The sequence below is a fragment of the Chroicocephalus ridibundus genome, chromosome Z (genome assembly GCF_963924245.1).
Source record: "Chroicocephalus ridibundus chromosome Z, bChrRid1.1, whole genome shotgun sequence".
Classification (NCBI taxonomy): domain Eukaryota; kingdom Metazoa; phylum Chordata; class Aves; order Charadriiformes; family Laridae; genus Chroicocephalus; species Chroicocephalus ridibundus.
The window spans coordinates 20295517-20312716 of record NC_086316.1 but is presented as its reverse complement, the minus strand read 5'-3'; the positions used below and the strand labels follow the sequence as shown (position 1 = coordinate 20312716).

At 36.1% G+C, this 17200-nt stretch overlaps 1 protein-coding gene across 2 annotated transcripts in view; it reads right to left on the bottom strand.

The window, feature by feature from the left end:
• Positions 1 to 3562: 3562 nt before the first annotated feature.
• The window catches only part of SNX2 (sorting nexin 2), a 35580-nt gene continuing 21942 nt past the window's right edge, over positions 3563 to 17200 (bottom strand). Inside the window, exons 7-15 of one of the 2 annotated variants that reach the window (XM_063319645.1) lie at positions 16590 to 16668; positions 13279 to 13354; positions 11879 to 11992; positions 11558 to 11651; positions 9565 to 9770; positions 8347 to 8490; positions 5604 to 5684; positions 5425 to 5496; positions 3572 to 4626 (exon numbers count right to left, since the gene is read on the bottom strand). In XM_063319645.1, coding sequence (XP_063175715.1) covers positions 4576 to 4626; positions 5425 to 5496; positions 5604 to 5684; positions 8347 to 8490; positions 9565 to 9770; positions 11558 to 11651; positions 11879 to 11992; positions 13279 to 13354; positions 16590 to 16668 — 917 coding nt within the window. In that variant the 3' untranslated portion in view covers positions 3572 to 4575. Of the gene's footprint in view, positions 4627 to 5424; positions 5497 to 5603; positions 5685 to 8346; positions 8491 to 9564; positions 9771 to 11557; positions 11652 to 11878; positions 11993 to 13278; positions 13355 to 16589; positions 16669 to 17200 lie in introns of both variants that reach the window. The other variant, XM_063319646.1, reaches the window with a different exon arrangement.

Genomic DNA, 17200 nt, shown 5'->3' with positions numbered 1-17200 from the left:
AATCAAGTTCAATCAGTGAAGTAAGCCACGCTTAAATCATTGAATAAGAACGTGGCATTTTCACAATCGAACTTTCAGACTATCTAAAAATGAAATATATTTTTGAAAACAAAACAAAAACACCCCTTTGCTAGCCATTTCTGTTTTTCTCTTTCCCAAATCTGTCACTGCAATTCCTCCTATGCGGGGGATTCAGCATTCATCATGCTAGAATGATTCATGGGGGAGAAAAAGGAACCAACATAGGCCACTGTGAAAGATCAGTTTCCACTAATCCTCATGATTCAAGGACTTTCTGAATGGCTAGTTCCCAGAATAGAAGTAGGCAAAGAAATGCATATAAAAATTCTAATCAAAGTGATAAGTAAAGCACACATCAAACAAGAGGCCAGATTAAAACAAGAGATAGTCCTTAATAAGATCACAACCTCAGTTTGCCAATTTTTCAGTTGCTGCCAGAAAGACTGGTTTTAAGTAAACTTGCACCTCCCAGTACTCCTTGTACTCCCACAGATACTGGTCTCTTAAATAAGTAGTAGCAAAATTCAACACACTTGATAAAACTTGGAGTAGAACAGCATTTACTTTTTAAGGGGTTCACGTCTTCCTACACCTCTAAAGATTTAGCTGCGTGTTTTTGTTTTTTTGTTGTTTGGTTTTTTTTAAAGCTGTGTAGTTGTTTCTAAAATATCACAAAGCATTTTCATCAGCCAGCAAGTACAAACAAGACCAACAAAACAACTACAGGCAGAATCATAAAACTCCAGAAAGGTCAGTCAGTTTTCTACTTGAGTTCATAGTATCAAATAAAAACCTCAGTGCTTCTCCTAAGAGCCACAATGTTTGGAGCTGGTAAGTAGGTAGTTTTCTGAACACCTGGAGCGTGTGCACACACGTGTGTGGGTGGGTCAAGGTAGGGGAAATCAGTGTATTAGTACGATGTAAAATAACTGCAGGTTTTCATATGGTGCAGTGCTCCTCTACCCTACTGAGACCTCCCGTGGAAGTTCCACATCAGATGTGAGGCTAAGATAAAGCGTTTCCTTTGTCACGATTTGTGCTATCTTCCTTCCTTGTGCTCTTCTTATCTCGATCTCTCTAAGCCACAGATACAATGTTTATCTCAAGTCTTTTCTCGCCCCTCCATTTTCATTGCACCTTTCTTTCGCTTTAGTTTTCATACAAATATCCTGCTAGAATTATTCTGCCTAACCTGCCTTGCATACTCTTCTGAGACCCTCTTTCTTAATGACAGAAAACAGATTTGGGTTATTTTATATCCCTTCCCTATGTTAGTCATTTCCTTACTGATCTGAAGGGGAAAACAAAAAAAAAGTAGTGTTTTAGCAGAGAAGTCACAAGTAATTTTACTTACTAGCAAGCTCACCCCCCATTCAACTATGGAAGACACGAATTTTTAAAAAAGGAAGAATCCCTTTAGCAGATAACAAGTAACATTTTGAACATCCTGGAACTTTAGCTCCTTATATGTTTTAATACTGAGCTGTTTTTTCTCACATGGTTGTAATTGACTTATATTTTGCAAGAGATTGAAATTATTACACAGCCTGTTGTACTCTACAGTGGAAGGACAGAAAAAAAAATATGTACGTTTTCTTTTTTTCCTTTTTGTTTTTCTTTAAGACAATCATTTCACTGTACGTGTAATTTTAGTGGATGTTGGCTGTTCACTTAAATGCAGAGGATATACTAGCCAGCAGCTCATCTCCACCAGAATTTGAAAGAAACTGACATATCTGGGGCATGAACTCCAGAGATGCTGAAACACAAGCTGCCATATGAGGCTTTCAGAGGGAAATAACTTAGGAGAGGTAAAAGAACGAATAATTGATAGGGAAGCAGAATATTCCATTTTAAAGGGGACAGTGACTAAAGAATCGGAGGCTTATTGTAGACTGAAAGTCAGTTTAAGAGGGAAAAATGTCTTCCATGTGAGCCACATCACATCATATATTTTTAATTAAAAAAGCACGTGGACATGACGGCTACAAGAATGGGGATCACTTAAAATTTTTGTAAACATCTACAGAGTTTATTTTAACCTGAAAAGTAAAATAAACTTCAGTAGTTTAGTAAAAGACAAAACCTTGTCTTTTATACAGTATTCCAAATGTAGTTCACCATTTTGAAAACATTCATTTTCTTCACGCTAGTGATTCTTCAGTGGTACACTGGCTTGGAGTTTCAGGGAAACAACACTTAAATTTAGCGCAAGATCCTGTAGTGAGCTCCATGGAGAAAATAGTTCAGCAACACCTCCATTCACTTGGCTTCAGAAACATCTGCTAATATGAATAGTTATTGTACTAGGATGACGATAGACCTTTAATCTTCATAATGGAGGGGAATATACACAAAATAAATTAACAGAGTCTTGAAACAACAAGAGTTTTATGCTAACCAAATGTGACAGCTGATCTGGATCTTCTGTTCAAATTAACCTTGTGACGCAAAAAGCAGACTACAGATTTTTTGTATTAGCAACCCTCTGGGACACTGAACTCCAGAAATGCTATTATCCTTTTGTTCTCCAACAGGCTTCTGCTGTTTTAAGAAAAAAAACCAAAAAAACCCAACACACAACTCCTCCTCATTTTCAGTTGTCTACTACAAAGAAAGTCACACTAATCCCTGCTAGGAAACTAACGTGAAAGCTATTCCTCATTCTCTCATCACAGACAGAAGAAATCTGACCCATAATTCAACTGAATTCTATTCCTGATAGAATAAAAAAAAAAAAAAAAAAAGATCAAGAGCTAAGAAAGTTGGATGAAACACTTAAAGAAAAAAAGATCATGAAAGTATAAGTTTACCCATTTTGAGCTCTGCATGTCCAAATTGGGTCTTTAATTCTGGAAGTACTCGCTTTCACTCTCACTGGAACAAATCTGAAGTTTAATGTTGGTCAATTTTCATTAGCACTGAGCAAGCCAAAGCCAAGTATATCACAGTACTTAGTAGAGTGTTATGCCTAGATCAATTTCGTCATCTTAAACCTCTTGCATACTTAAGCTTTACAAAAGCAGTTACAAGCTAAATGACTTAACAAACACTGATGCACAAGGTATTATAAGCGTAAGGTTTTAGCATTTCACCATTAAAAAGATGCTTGATAATTTATTTTTTTTTAACATAACAGTTTCTGTACTAATTTCCTTGAAAATTCCTAGAAATACAGAGTGAACAGAACTCTTAAGTACAGAAAAAACAGGAGACACTAATCTGGAAAGTTTACACTAATTTTATTGCATAAATCGTGTGTGATCTTCCAGCTGAATTCACGTTTCCATTCTGTTCAGAAAGAGTATTGGGTGTTTCTTCAAGCTGGACCAAAACCAATAAAAATTCATGGGCTTATCCTGCAGTCTTATGATTAGCTGAAAGCAACAGCTTCTCCTGTGTTTTGTATGATTAATATTTGTTTAAAATTTGTTACTATTAATACCTGCCATTAATACTATTACATGCCATTGACAAGCTCAGTATGTCATTAGAATGACAGGGCAGAACATCCTATGTTGATATTGTATATTTCAGAAAAATGTGTAGCTGCTCTGATTTCTTACAGAAGATATAATCAGTCCCTGCAAATGTATTTTCTACCCAAGAAAATCCAAGTAGAATGCTAGCCCTTACAACTATCTTGCACTCAGCTGAATTATCTACTTTTCTTCTTCCCTGACTACCAGAAGTATTGCAAGATTTTTTCTTTTTGTATCCTGAGACCACTAAAGACAATTGATGAAATTTAGCAGTCAAGTAGGACATCAGTATTTGACCATGCAGGTGACCTTAACCCTTCAGAAGCTTTGTAAAGCACTTGGAAGAGATTTCAGTTTATGCCTGTCTGTTGCCCAAGCATCAGTCATTTGACCCTGTGAGTATTAACGCATTACAGTGTACCAAGGCAGTGATAACTTCAGGTGAAAAGAATACCTGTAAAGAATAGATTCAGAATTAAAAAACAGAATAGTTTACCAGAAATACTTCTTTGTGTACCTTTAATACCACCTCCAGCATTCTTTACTAAGTGTTGTTTCTGCCTTTGATATAATCTCAATTTGTTTTAAAGGATACTTCTAAGAACAGCAGTAAATATCTACAGATACAAAACCAGAGCATTTAATGTTTCACAAGGTACATCCCTTTATTATTGGAATCACAAAAACATGATTTTGTACAGGAATGTTTAAGTGAACATTAATCAATGCAAATAAATTTGTTTCATAAAGATCAGGTAAACATACTACAGATCATTGTAAAGAACAAAAATATCAGCTTTCTGGCCTTGCAGTGCACATTTTAGTGCAAGTATTAAGACACAATAGTGTTCAATTCAGCAATGTATTGCAGAACATCATGCCACAGTCCACTTCAAAGAGGGTCAGGACATGCAGCTGGTTAATAAAATGCTGTAGTATATAAAAAAAGCCACATGTTAATTCATAAAATATATAGTGGTTTATTTGGATGATTTAAAGTGATTTCACTGTGGAATTTAGTTTTATCCAGGACAAACATCCAGAGTGTCTTGTCATTTGGAATATTCTTCTTTTAGGCGATGGCTTTGGCTTCAGGTAGGAATGCCTCCCAGTATTTTATTAGCTTGAAGAGAAAGGAAAAACACTCATTACTAAGTACTAAATGTTGGAAAAGAAAACACATGTACCTTACTTCTCTTGTGGAAAACTTATCTCCACTGGACAAAATAACAACATAGGTGCTTCATATTATCCATTCACACTATTACATAATGCAAGAAAAAATAAAAGTAATACACAAATCTGGTCATAGCAACAGAGTTGTTACCACACATTGAACACAATGCTGTAAAACACAGTTATACAGAATTTGTTTGCAAAACCAGTTTGCTATTTTTAACTCTAATTAAAAAAAAAAAGCGGTACCCTTACACAAAGGTTAATATTCCCAGAATGAACAACGGGAAGACTCCAGACACTCTTTTGGCAGCAAGGTTACTTCTGAGTCACTGGAAACTGTTTTACTGCTTTAAAATATTCAGTAATACTTTATACTTTTTAAAAAGAGCAATGAACATTTAAGTATTCAAGTCTCTTCAGTAAGTCTAAGCACATGTTTATGACAATTTACTGCAATCTATAAGTGAAAGTATTACTTCAGTTTCAGAAGATGACAAGATCCTCCATTCGCGCATATCGCCCTAAGGGAGCTTCTCCCTTGCTTCCCTGAATTAGAGCTGTGCAAGGAAGCATAGCAATAGCTGGGAAACTATTTTCACTATGTTATTCTGCAACACAGTGCAGACTAGAAGTCGTTCTTTATGTTATTAGAAACTGCTATACTTAAAGCCAGTCTTTTTTAACTAACCTAATATGGAACATATTAAATATTAACTTGTACAAAACTTAAAATTCATCTTACCTGCTGTTGTGTTTGCACTAACGACTCTAAGTACTTGATAATAACAGTTTTAAAGTCTTTCACTCGTTCCTTCTGTTAATAAATAAATTATGGCATATTAACCTCTTAACCAATTTTACTTGGAAAGTCAATATTATCTAAAGTAAAACTGTCATTTACTTGGACAAAATTATACGTGCCTCAAATCTTCCCACTTCCTTGCGAATGGTTTTGGAGATCTGTTCAAAATCTTTTTCCCCTTGCTGAACTTTTGTCTCCCACTGGCAAAGGAAAGACATGCAGAGGTAAGACTTCATGTTGTCCATTCAGTCTACCAGTATCTGAACATTTTTTAGTGTATTAGTGAGAGTCACTCAAGAGCTGACAGGACATATTTGATTTTTTGGCATACTTAAGGGGAAGTCTTACAATAACAATTTCAAAATAACAGTTTGTATAATAGGATGTCATCAGATCAGTTAAAACAATGGTATATCTAAGGTAATGCTATCTGTAGATGAAATGTGAAAATATCTTAGTATTGCCATTAAGGAACACTTCACAACATTTTCTAGAGATTGTTTAGGAAAGAAAAAGGACCACTAAAGCGTTATCTGCTATTCTGTTTACAAACACTGTTGTAAAAGGAATCTAAACCTGTAAGGTTTCGGTGACTACCTGTCTAACCAAGTGTGGAAGAGTCTCAAAAGTTAGTTCCCTATACTTTCCTAATCCCAGAAGAGATGACTAAATCTTCCTCTCTGCCTATTTTCAAGTATATGATTATCTCTATCCTATTTCTGTTGCAGATGACGAGCTATTGAGGACCTGTTTATTGGCTCTCCAGCCAGAATGCACATTGCTTAGGCAATCCAAAACAGATGCTTTCTTATTCAGTGGGGACTATTTTCAGAGAAAGCAGCAGTAGGAAAATTGCTGCAGGTAAGGAGGGCACAAAAGGAAAATTCAGAGAAAGTGATGTTGCTTGTCCGATTTTGCCATATTGGGAGTTACGTTTCTCCTTAGTTTAAGGGTAAAGGCATCCAGCTACACAATACAAGATCACCATCATCTACGTTACCTTATAACTGCTTTTACACACCTATTGTATTGTTAGTGTGTAGATAAATTGTGAAAAAAAGCTATCAGCCCCACACTTCAGATGCATGCAAGCTAACAGATATTTAAAATGCAACTGTATCTGTCCATCTCAACATATTACTGAGTCATGGGAGCCAATACATCCACTAACACTTATCTTCCTCAGAAAAAGGCAGCAGGGAAACAACATTCTTCAATACAGCATATTCCTGTTAGCAATCCACTGGTGCTATTTATTCACAAGAGCACTTTGTGGTGCAGTGTCAAGTTACTATTGTGATAGGAGATCAACATCACGTATGTTCTAAACTAAAAATAGAAATAAATAGATATTTATTATTCACAGTCCTCTTATTGCCTTTTCAGTTATACACTACGAAGCTATGCAGTAAGTCATAATGGGATGTTCTTCACAGAAGAACAGCCTGAAGAGTTATTCGATAACTGAAACATTACAAAACTCAGCCAAGGAAAAGGTAGGTTATGACTGTCTGTGCCTTCCTACCACAGCAACTAGAGGTGCCTGAGACTTCAGTGAAAACATCTGTAGGCCTAATGGATCCAACATTCCAGTTTCATCATGCCCAAATGCCAGGTCCTATACAAATTATCCCTGGATAATAGTCTGCCATCTTACAGCTTCTGACAAGGAAAAATTTCTCCTTATTCAATAGGGTATTTCTAGGACTGCTCTTTGGCCTTTTATCTGCAAAAAGCAACTGAGTAATGGATGAAGCTCAAGCTATGTAGGCTTCCACTTTGCAATTTCTCTGCCAGAAGGATTACCATTACAGAATTCAGCAACTCTGAACGTATTTCAATGGCAGCAATAACTTTCCATCAGTACATTCAAATTGTGGGTTTACTAACAACCTTCTCTAATCATCCAATAAAGGAGGAAAAATAAATCCTTCAGGAACACCATAATTAATTCTTTTAATATTGGGACTGAGAAAGGATCCTACTACTTCCAGTACTCGGGAAGTATTTTTGACAAGGAGTTCCAGCTCACTTGTATTGTGGATGGATGGGTAACATCAAGAGAGGCAACCAGCAAGAATGTGGTCACACAAGAGTGACAGCAAGTTTTCCCAGTAAACAAAGGTCTTTTTTAAGAAAAAGCCAAGTTAATGAGTAACTTCAACACCGTACGCAAAATACATTGAAGGGCAAAAAAGAACAAAGCAGCATGTGGTTAGTGACCAATGAGAAAGCCAAACAAAGTAACTGCATAAGAGAGCTTGAAACCTGCAATGATGTTCTCCCATTATTTAATGGGAGACTACTGGTGCATAATTAGAATGCATTAATGTTAAATAATTAAGTTGTCCTACCTCTTCAATTTCCTTAGTGAAGCATGACAGAAAAAGTGTATAAATTATGACACTTCAACATGTTAGATTTATTTTTACTGAAATTACACCATATATACACACACATATATATGGGTAGATACGCTGCATAATTAAGAAAAACATCGGAACAGTTCTCCATTAGTCATCTTAGCTAGATTTTAGCTTTAGAAGCCAAGAGATGCTCCTCTGCCTACCCAAGTGATCTCTTAACACTTAAAAAGCATTATTTAACTTGTCCATGATCCCCTCCTCCCATCTCCCAGACTCTGTAGAGACAGTATTAACTGCCTTACAGATCTTACAATGAGTAACAATTGCGCACATTTAATATTTTAAATAAATTCCTTTTAACAATTTCAGTAAATATGGAAAACAGAACATGAGTAAATGATTTCTAAATAAAAATGGTATAAAGTAGTGCATTAATGCAGAATGAATGAGTTAATGCAGAAAGTCTAGCCTCCAAAATAATGTTTGATAACATTACCTCTTTTATCTCATCTTTAGCTTGCTGCAGTTTATCAGGTTTGTTGGCAAGTTGGAGCTTTGCTTCAGCTTCACGTTTTTTTTGTAAAGTGACCTGAGCATCTTGCCACTTCTGCCAGCATTTCATTCGATGATCAAACACACCCTGTAAGGACAGACAAATTTATTAAACAAATGGAATTGTTAAAGCTATCTAAATTCCTAGTAGGAAAAGGTAATTCTGGATAAAACTGGAAGAAGTATACTCAAAGAAACCTCACTGTGTCTACCATATGTCTTCTTGCATTTCATTTGGCAGCATGCTTGCGCAGCTCAGTACCTTCCACAAATAACAGGATATTCAAGAAGCCTTTTCAGAGCAGATACCTTAGTGCCCCAAACCATTTTACGTTCCTCATTTCATCAAAAGACTACCAAAAGAACCACTACAAAGTGCTCTATTATGCAAAAACTTCTCTAAATGCAGATTCTAGCAAGTTTTTTATGCATATGGATTACATGCTTTTCAGCAATACATTTTGTTAGCAATGGACTAAGGTAGCAGAATCAAAGGATACATAGTAAAAAACAAAAAAAAAAGAAAATAAAAGAAAAATGGATACTCCCAACAACCTGGCAAGTTCAAAGATATTTCTGGATAAAATCTGTAGACACCCCTTCCCATATCAAAAGCTAATTATGCTGTGCAGCATGACTTACACCAAAATTGAGTATTTCCTTTAATGAGATGTAAATCCACAAATTATATTTGTTTCTTATTTACAGAAACTATTGGCTATCTGCCAAACACGGCAAAATTACGTCCTCGAAAATTGATGAGCATACTGAAAATGTAGTAACCTGAAAGAAACAACTACAGTATGCTTAGACACAGTAGTGTATGGTGTCCACAAATACTCTAGTATCTGGGGACACCATACACTACTAGTGCTGGTCAACTGCTGCACAACTAGTACTGCTCAAAGAAGAATATGTCCACCATTTACATTTTGGCTGAATCTTATTAATCCATTCACATTTTTGATCACAACCATTTTTATCATTGGAATAACTGATCATGGACGCATTCATTTTACTCAGCTAAGTTTCAGGCAGAAACTTAGTCTTCATTGTGTTACAATGTGTGCAAATGCACACATTCATTTACCCTAAATCTAGAAGTTGAGGAATGTGACTTTACACACAGAAAAATATCAGTTTTTTTCCTAGTAGTACTCACTTTTACTGCAGCAATGAGACGAATGTAATCACCAAGCAGTTCTGAGAACACATAGAAATCAGCAAAAGCTTGTTCTTGATGCAATTGATCTATCTTCTCCTCAACCTCTGCAAGCTGAGACAAAGCCCTAGATAGAGCAGTGTGGTCCTCAGAGTTACCTAACATGGCAGCACTTTTAGCAAAGGCAGCTGTGTTGGCTGAAAGCTCTGAAACACAGGAGTGATGTTCAGTACAATGTAGTTAATTTGTTACATTACTCTGCAGCATACATCAATGGAGCAGAGACCTCTGCCCTATTTCAAACCTAACTTAACCAACTGAAAAAATATAAGCTGTATTTTCTAAAGCTCATGATAAAATACACAAGAAGATCATGATGAAACCACATTTAGGAGAAAACCTCCTGCACAAAACCACCTTTCCATCAGTAAATATTTTGTTGAGACTGCTAATGTCATGCCTACACTGTCTATCAAAAGACAGGGAAAAAACTGTCACTTCGGTGTTACCCACCTGCCTAGTTCAGAGAAAATGCAAGCACACAAAACAAGTCACCTACAAATTTGAAATAGGTCTATAGCACAGTTGTTCCATGCAGTTCAGATTGGAAAAAAATCTCAGCTGTTTCACAAAACCATCCACCCCCATGAGTGGAATTTCTTTCTGTTGGACTGTTTTATTGATTAAAGTACCTTTAATTGTGAATACTGTAATGTGTTGCAACATCCTGACAAGCCTTAAAAGAAAAAAAAAAAACAAACCACATACCAGCGTGGCTGGCATCTATGAAGGTAAAGTTTTGAGCTTATTTATTAACAAATTCTAGGACAATTGTCTCATCAAATCCCATGTAAGTCATCCTGTACAAAGTTAAGTCATATGAAGGACCTTTGAACAAATGTTAATTCAAATTACTTCAGGACTGAAAGTGCAGGTTTGTTTGCAAATCTGCTGCTTCTGTGGAATCATCAGAACACCAGAAACATTTGTAGAAGCAAAATGTCTTCAGATATTTAAAATCCTTAAAATTCAAACACAACTCGTTAGAAAAAATAAACACTTCTTCAAACCTATAAGCAGGTGTCAAATCAACAGTAAAAAAAAAAACCCAAACAACACTTCGATTTTCCATTACTTTTTAAAATACTCTTCAGTGTTAAGGACATCTGGCCAAAGATTTTTTACAGCAGAGGGTAATTCCTGATAGAGTTATGAGAATGCAACTTATGATGTTTTCACACACATTTCAAACTGTAAAGCTGAATGGTGACTTCATATTTTAACATAACACAGTAGTGTCAGAAGGCATATTTATGGTCTTCCTTTATCTAGAAATCGAAGTTTTGGTGTTTGGCTTTTAAAAGTCATCTGTCAGAAAGCAATCTTGGACAACACAGCAGCACAGGTCATTTTAAAATGTAAACTTACAGGCTTTGCTTCTCTCTAAAATAAGTAAACCAAAATCTGATATTGTGAGTCTACTTATCTTTCCAGAAAAGTTTACCTTAACAGTAGTTTGATGATGTATCATTACATGGACCAAATTAAGAATAGTAATTTCTGTTTAAGAGTTTAAACTCAGTTAACAGAGCAATATGAACTAAAAGATGTTTAAATGGATTTATGCAGCCACTTTTTGTTCAGAAGGAAATGACTCTTGCTATGAGACCTAGAGATACATTTATGGATGTCTACTGTAGTAGAATCACTTGCTAGGTATGGTACTGAATCTCTGCAACAAAAAAAGCAATGCTAAATCAATATAGTAACTTCAGGAATGATAGATACTCTGGTTAAAATTAAAATTAAAAAGCAGTATACAAAAATGCTACAGAAGTTTAAACAAAAAGGTACATTTAGAAGATTTTTTTGCATTAAAATATACTGTTTAACTCAATTAATTAGTTAAGAGCGCTAACATACTAAGTTCTTGTTTCATCACCATTTCCTAAAGTTCTAAGCACGTCATTTCATGAAGCCACATAAAAGTTACCTTTTCTGTGGCAGACTAACGCTTCAACACTGGCATGAAGTTTCCTAAGTTGCTGATCCAGATTCTCAAATTGCTGCTGTTTTTCTTCAAACCACTGACAAAAGATGAAAGAGTCAAGCATTACAAATTAGATTACCAACACCATTTCTGGTTTTAAAGAAGCAAATTATCCACATACTGCCAGGGTGGTCAACTGATACAGCTAAGAATTCAAGCCAATAAGCAAATTAATAACCCATTTTCTACTTCTACAGCTTTAAAATGCAATTGTTGAGGCTCATTAATTCGTCTCATTATTCAAGCCGAAAAATCAGCTCTTACTGCATCCGATTCATTCATCTTGATTGTCATTTTGTTGACAGCGTCGGCAGCCTTGTTCACCATCCTCAATATTCCTGCTCCACTCAGAGCCTGGGTGTTAACCGCTCTCGGCAGCTGGAATTGAATGACAAATAAGGGCAAACAGACTGGTTAAAAGGATGGAGGTTTAACTGGGCACAAGGGGGAAAGAAAAGGATATAGTGTTTTCTTTACTCCTATGTGTTTCAGTGTAGTGGAATCTAATTTCTCAGATTTACTACTTTTACATTCTCAAGAGGAAAACTTAAAAATATAGACTATTTTCTTTTCTTCTACATCTTTACATTTAAATGGAACAAACAACCCACTTGTCCAAAATTATTATGAACTAGCCAAAGGTCCTAACTAGCCACCTAGACACTACAGAGAACAAACTGCCACTATAGGAACAGAAAAGCTTAGATTTACAACAAATTAGATGAAATAAATTCTGTAAAACATTTAATTGTAATTCAAGATTTGCACTGCGTGCTCATTATAAAAGGTTGATGTCTTTTTGCTTTTCATTATAGGCCAGATTTCACAACCTACCTCATGCATATCAACAAAACTGTGCGTTTGCTTAGGTACTCAGAAATCCTCAGGGGTAAGTTAACAAACTTCAAATTTAATTGACATTATTATTCAGGCTAGTCTGAATATGCCATACAAGGTGGCCCCTATGTCAGACCATTTACCCTTCATGCAATGTTTTGTCTGTCAGCATTGACAAATCCACTGTAAGTTATCTGTCAATGATGCTTTTGTCAGTAGTGAGGTCTCTGTGACTTATTAGTATAACTAAGATATTGACATTGACCAAAAGACAGTTCAGTATTACAGTGAATCCAGTATGCAGTTTTATAAAGATATTATATATCTTTAATGATACATTTAATATTGTGAAAGGTGCCAGACTGATGGCACAGCTGACCGAAGTCCTCTATTCACTATACCATGGAGCCTGGCCAGCAGCATTGCTAGCATTTTCCCATTATCCTACCAATACACCTCAAGTTGGACTCCTAAAGGCAAGACAGCTGCTCCCAAGCCAGCTTAATTCTTGATCTTACTTAACAACCAGTAACATCAATTATGATTTTTCACCGTATATGACAAGCTTCACTCAGAACTGGACAGACCAACACGCTTGAGAAGTCACTGAACAGCAAATATCTTTTGGTCACTACCTCTCTAAGTTTTATCAGAGGCAGAGGCACACCATTACGTAAGTAGCCTCTGCCATTCTGCCCCATGAAGGGTACAATCCAATTTGACTTCATATGAATTTAGGGGATTATGTCTCAATACAAAGAGAATATATTGCTTTGTAGGTTGCCATATCTAGAATTAAATAGGGGAACTTGAAAGAACTTAAATACCTCAGAACTTTCCAAGAACTGTCTTAGATCTGGGTCCTGTAACAAGGTTGGGTGTTTTACTGTTCGTTGTAGATACCTATGATTTTAAAAATTAAAATATTAGATAACAAAACAGATTTAATGTGGCTGACAGCATTGAAAAGTGTGCTTCACCTAAAGAATGGGTACAATGGAGGCATAAAACCTCCCTCATTATCTAATGGGGCTTGAACACTCTTAAAAAGTCACCTCTAAAGGGTCAGATGATAGTTCAGCCTCCATGCCCCTTCAATCCTTTGCTTCTCTGATGACTCTTCAAACCATATTTAGCATTCTTTCACTTTCCTCCAACAAACACTTAGGCTAAATCCTACACAGAGTTACACCCTAGGACCACGAAGCTGTTGAAACATTCACTGAAGCCTCACTCCAGTAAGGCTGCCACAAAACCTGGAACTTCTGACTGAAAGTAATTGCAGCCCCGTGCACACCATACCACAACATAACACACCAGAAGTGAACACAGTGGTTTCTAACATAGTTGTTTACACCAGAAACTCCTTAAGGTTGGACCTGCCGTAACTGTATGTTGCACAGTGGTAAAATATTAGAACTCCCATTTTCAACTGCTGAGCAAAGTCCTCATCCTCTAATAACAGCCAATTTATGCCAGAAAAAAAAATAGATGAGCTCGTTTCAACATTCTTGTACAGTCCAGTGGACAGGCTTTTTGTTACAGATGATTCTGGATGACTTATTTTAAAATTAAAGGAAAACTTGGGAAGTGAGCTGATTATGTTCTAGGTATGAACTATTTATTTGCTGTCTAGACTAAAACCTTAAACCAATTTTAGTTCTAATGGACTTATACACTCCCCCACCGCTCCCAAAGAAAAATAAAAATCAATGCAACTCCTTCCCTTTGCAATTTTTTGTGTTTCTGCTTAGATCTAAAAACTGTCAATTGAAGAAATATGGTTTGAATAGAGAAATTTCAACAGTATTCTTCCTCTAAAAAGTGCTGCAAGTTTGTCTTCTGCTAAAGACTGCTGCAAGTTTGCCACAACTGATTTTAACATTACATATTAACAGAAAATGTGATGATTACGTGAATGCTTTATAGAAATCTAGTACCTCAAAAGATCACAGGAATATAAGAAAGTATGTGATATTGACAATTAAGATGCAGTGACAGAAACAATCAGAAGCACACTCTACTTTTTGCAAAGCTTTAGCTTTGCTCAAGCCTCAGTTGTGAAGTACCAGAACAGCCCTATTACATTCACAAATTGCTTCGAAACTGTCCGAGAAAGAGATGTGGGCTGGGACTTTTAACTGAAAGTCTGAGTGTGTTGATAATGTAATGTATTTTTTCCATCCCCTACGGTCACCAGATCCTTATTTTTCTTCCTAAAGAAGCTAAGGGTTGCAATGAAACTATTTTATACAGTCGATTGCTCAGCTTTTCCTTCCTTGTTCTATACTCAATAGCAAGTACAAGTTAACATGGCAAGCAGACAAAGAGATTTTTCTTTAGAAATTTGCTGCTAGAGAACAGTCTTTACTTCAAGGGAGACTTCTAACATTTTCAGTGGAGACAACTGGCAATGTGCTTGAGGACATCTGGCAGGCAGACTTGTAGTATGTAAGTTCACTATTGCAGGGCGTAAATTTTAGTGACCTCAACTAACAAGGTATATTGCTTTCCTGTCCACTTTCCCTATAGTTCTCAGTTAAAAAAAAGCAGATTTCTTTGGTATGACTTTCTGGGGAACATTAATATGTTTTCGGCAGCTTTAGGCAAGAGCAACAGAACAACCGCTTCTAAATGTTGTTTGAACACCTTGGTAGGTAGGTAACGTTTTGATTCTAAAAGGAAAAGACAGCCAAAGTTGGCATGACAAAAAAGTTGCTCCTTGCCAGATATTCATAGTCTTTCAGGGGTGTGGGGGGGAATGAATATACTGTGAAGCCTTTCCAACATTGTGAGAAGTCCCAAGGTGTCCACTACCCAGTATGGGAGGAGTGCTCAACATCCGCTAGAAGTGGTACACTAGAGCAACTCCTTTAACAAATAAATGAAAAAGTAGCACTTAAAGCACACACACAAGCTTGTGAATTGAACTTTTTCTAATTCTATTTCAGTTGTTCGAGTAAGCAACCAAGAGGGAAATCAGTCATCTCTATTACAGAGACCTAAAGTTGTGTGGAACTACCTCTTCAGTTATCTAAGCCCAATTACGCTAATTCCAGACTCTAATTCCAAGTCTTCCTATCTCACAGCAGCGCTCCTTTAGCAATAGACTTCTTGTACAACTAGAATGTGTTTCACAGTTCCAATCCAAGTGACAGAAGAACTTCAGTAACCTCTGGGTGCAATTTTAATTGGCAAGTGTTAAGCTATATGCCAATTTTCAGTAAGAGATAACTAATCTATCAGTATTTTGAGATTCAGTATCATTTCAGATGTTCTTCTGTTACTTAGGAAATGGAAAGATATTATCAACAGGATTCTGAAGATATATTTTTTGATTAAGATTGGCTCTGGAACTTCAGGAGTTCAAGTGCTTCATATGTTATATAGGTCTTTAAGCATACAACGTAAAGCCTTTGACTTTTGGTAATCTAGTTTAACTGAAACTGTCAAATGGTCTATTGTTCTCATATGATGCAACTGCATCACAGCAATGGGCAAATTATAAAATCATACAAAAATCGAGGCTGTATACTTGTGTAAGTTCTACTAGTTACCTTCTGAAGGCTTTACTAGCCATGTCAACAGAGGGAAATGATGCAGCGTATCAGTGATGGAACCCTTCCACGATAAAGATACGTGAACAATTTCAGTTGTATACCAGTACTGGGTGACAGAGATCCAATATCTCTTATGCCAAAATTCAGCTAGCCACATCAATGTGCCATAAGTCATCAGAAGGCCGTTTTACTTGCAAGTGACTGAAGGTCTCTTTTACCCATCTCCCTGCCCAAGAGTTGATTTTTCTATGGAACAGATAATACTGCTGAAGTGCATTAATTCCTTAAACCCAAAACGCCTGAGTAAGCTGATAGAGAAAGTTTTACTTACTGAATCTCTGCAATCTGAAGTCTAAGGACCAATCAGTTTGAAAAGAGTTAGCTATAATCCTCTCTCTGAATAAGGCTACATTTCCCATTGTTAATAGGAATTATTCCATTTCTACACAAAAATTGGGCAGCTGCATACAGCCTCCAGAATCTAAATACAGATGGCCCAAAAATCAATTACAGAGCCCACGTAGTATATTACAAGTCATTTTGAGGCTAAACAAGTTTTAGTTAGATACATACATTACCTTTCTAGAGCTGCTCTTCTTTTCTCTACAAATTCAGTAGATGAAGAATCTTCCTTGCCTACTTTAACCTTGGTCATGCCTTTGAAGAAAATGGCATCATATTGATTTTATTTTATCATAAATAATCATTAATATAACTGATGTGATTAGAAGATAAAGCTCACCCAGGTTTACGTATTTAAGTTAAATTACAATGAAAAACACTACACAGGAACAAAAAAAACCCCATCAGTACTGCATGCTGCATGGTTTTGCGGAAACAGCTCTTGAAATATGTTATTTCCTGTAATGTATTAATAATTGTGACTAGAAGTTATACAGAACTAGTTTAACTTGCATTTATGAAGCCAATCTAAATGAAGATCAGAGTCTTACTGGTCACTCATGTTCAGAAGAAGAAAACAGTTACCCAAATAAAGCAGAATAGGAAAATAAATCTCAGGTTATAAGCCTATTAATTGGTAAGCTTATAGCAATATTTTCATTCTATTATTTTTTTAAGTTCTAAAACTAAGTTTTTTAGTCAACTAAGGTAAACTAACCAGCTCTGAAAATTCTGAAGCATATGAACAGCTACAAACTGAATGGAGAATAAAATTAGTGGAATAAAG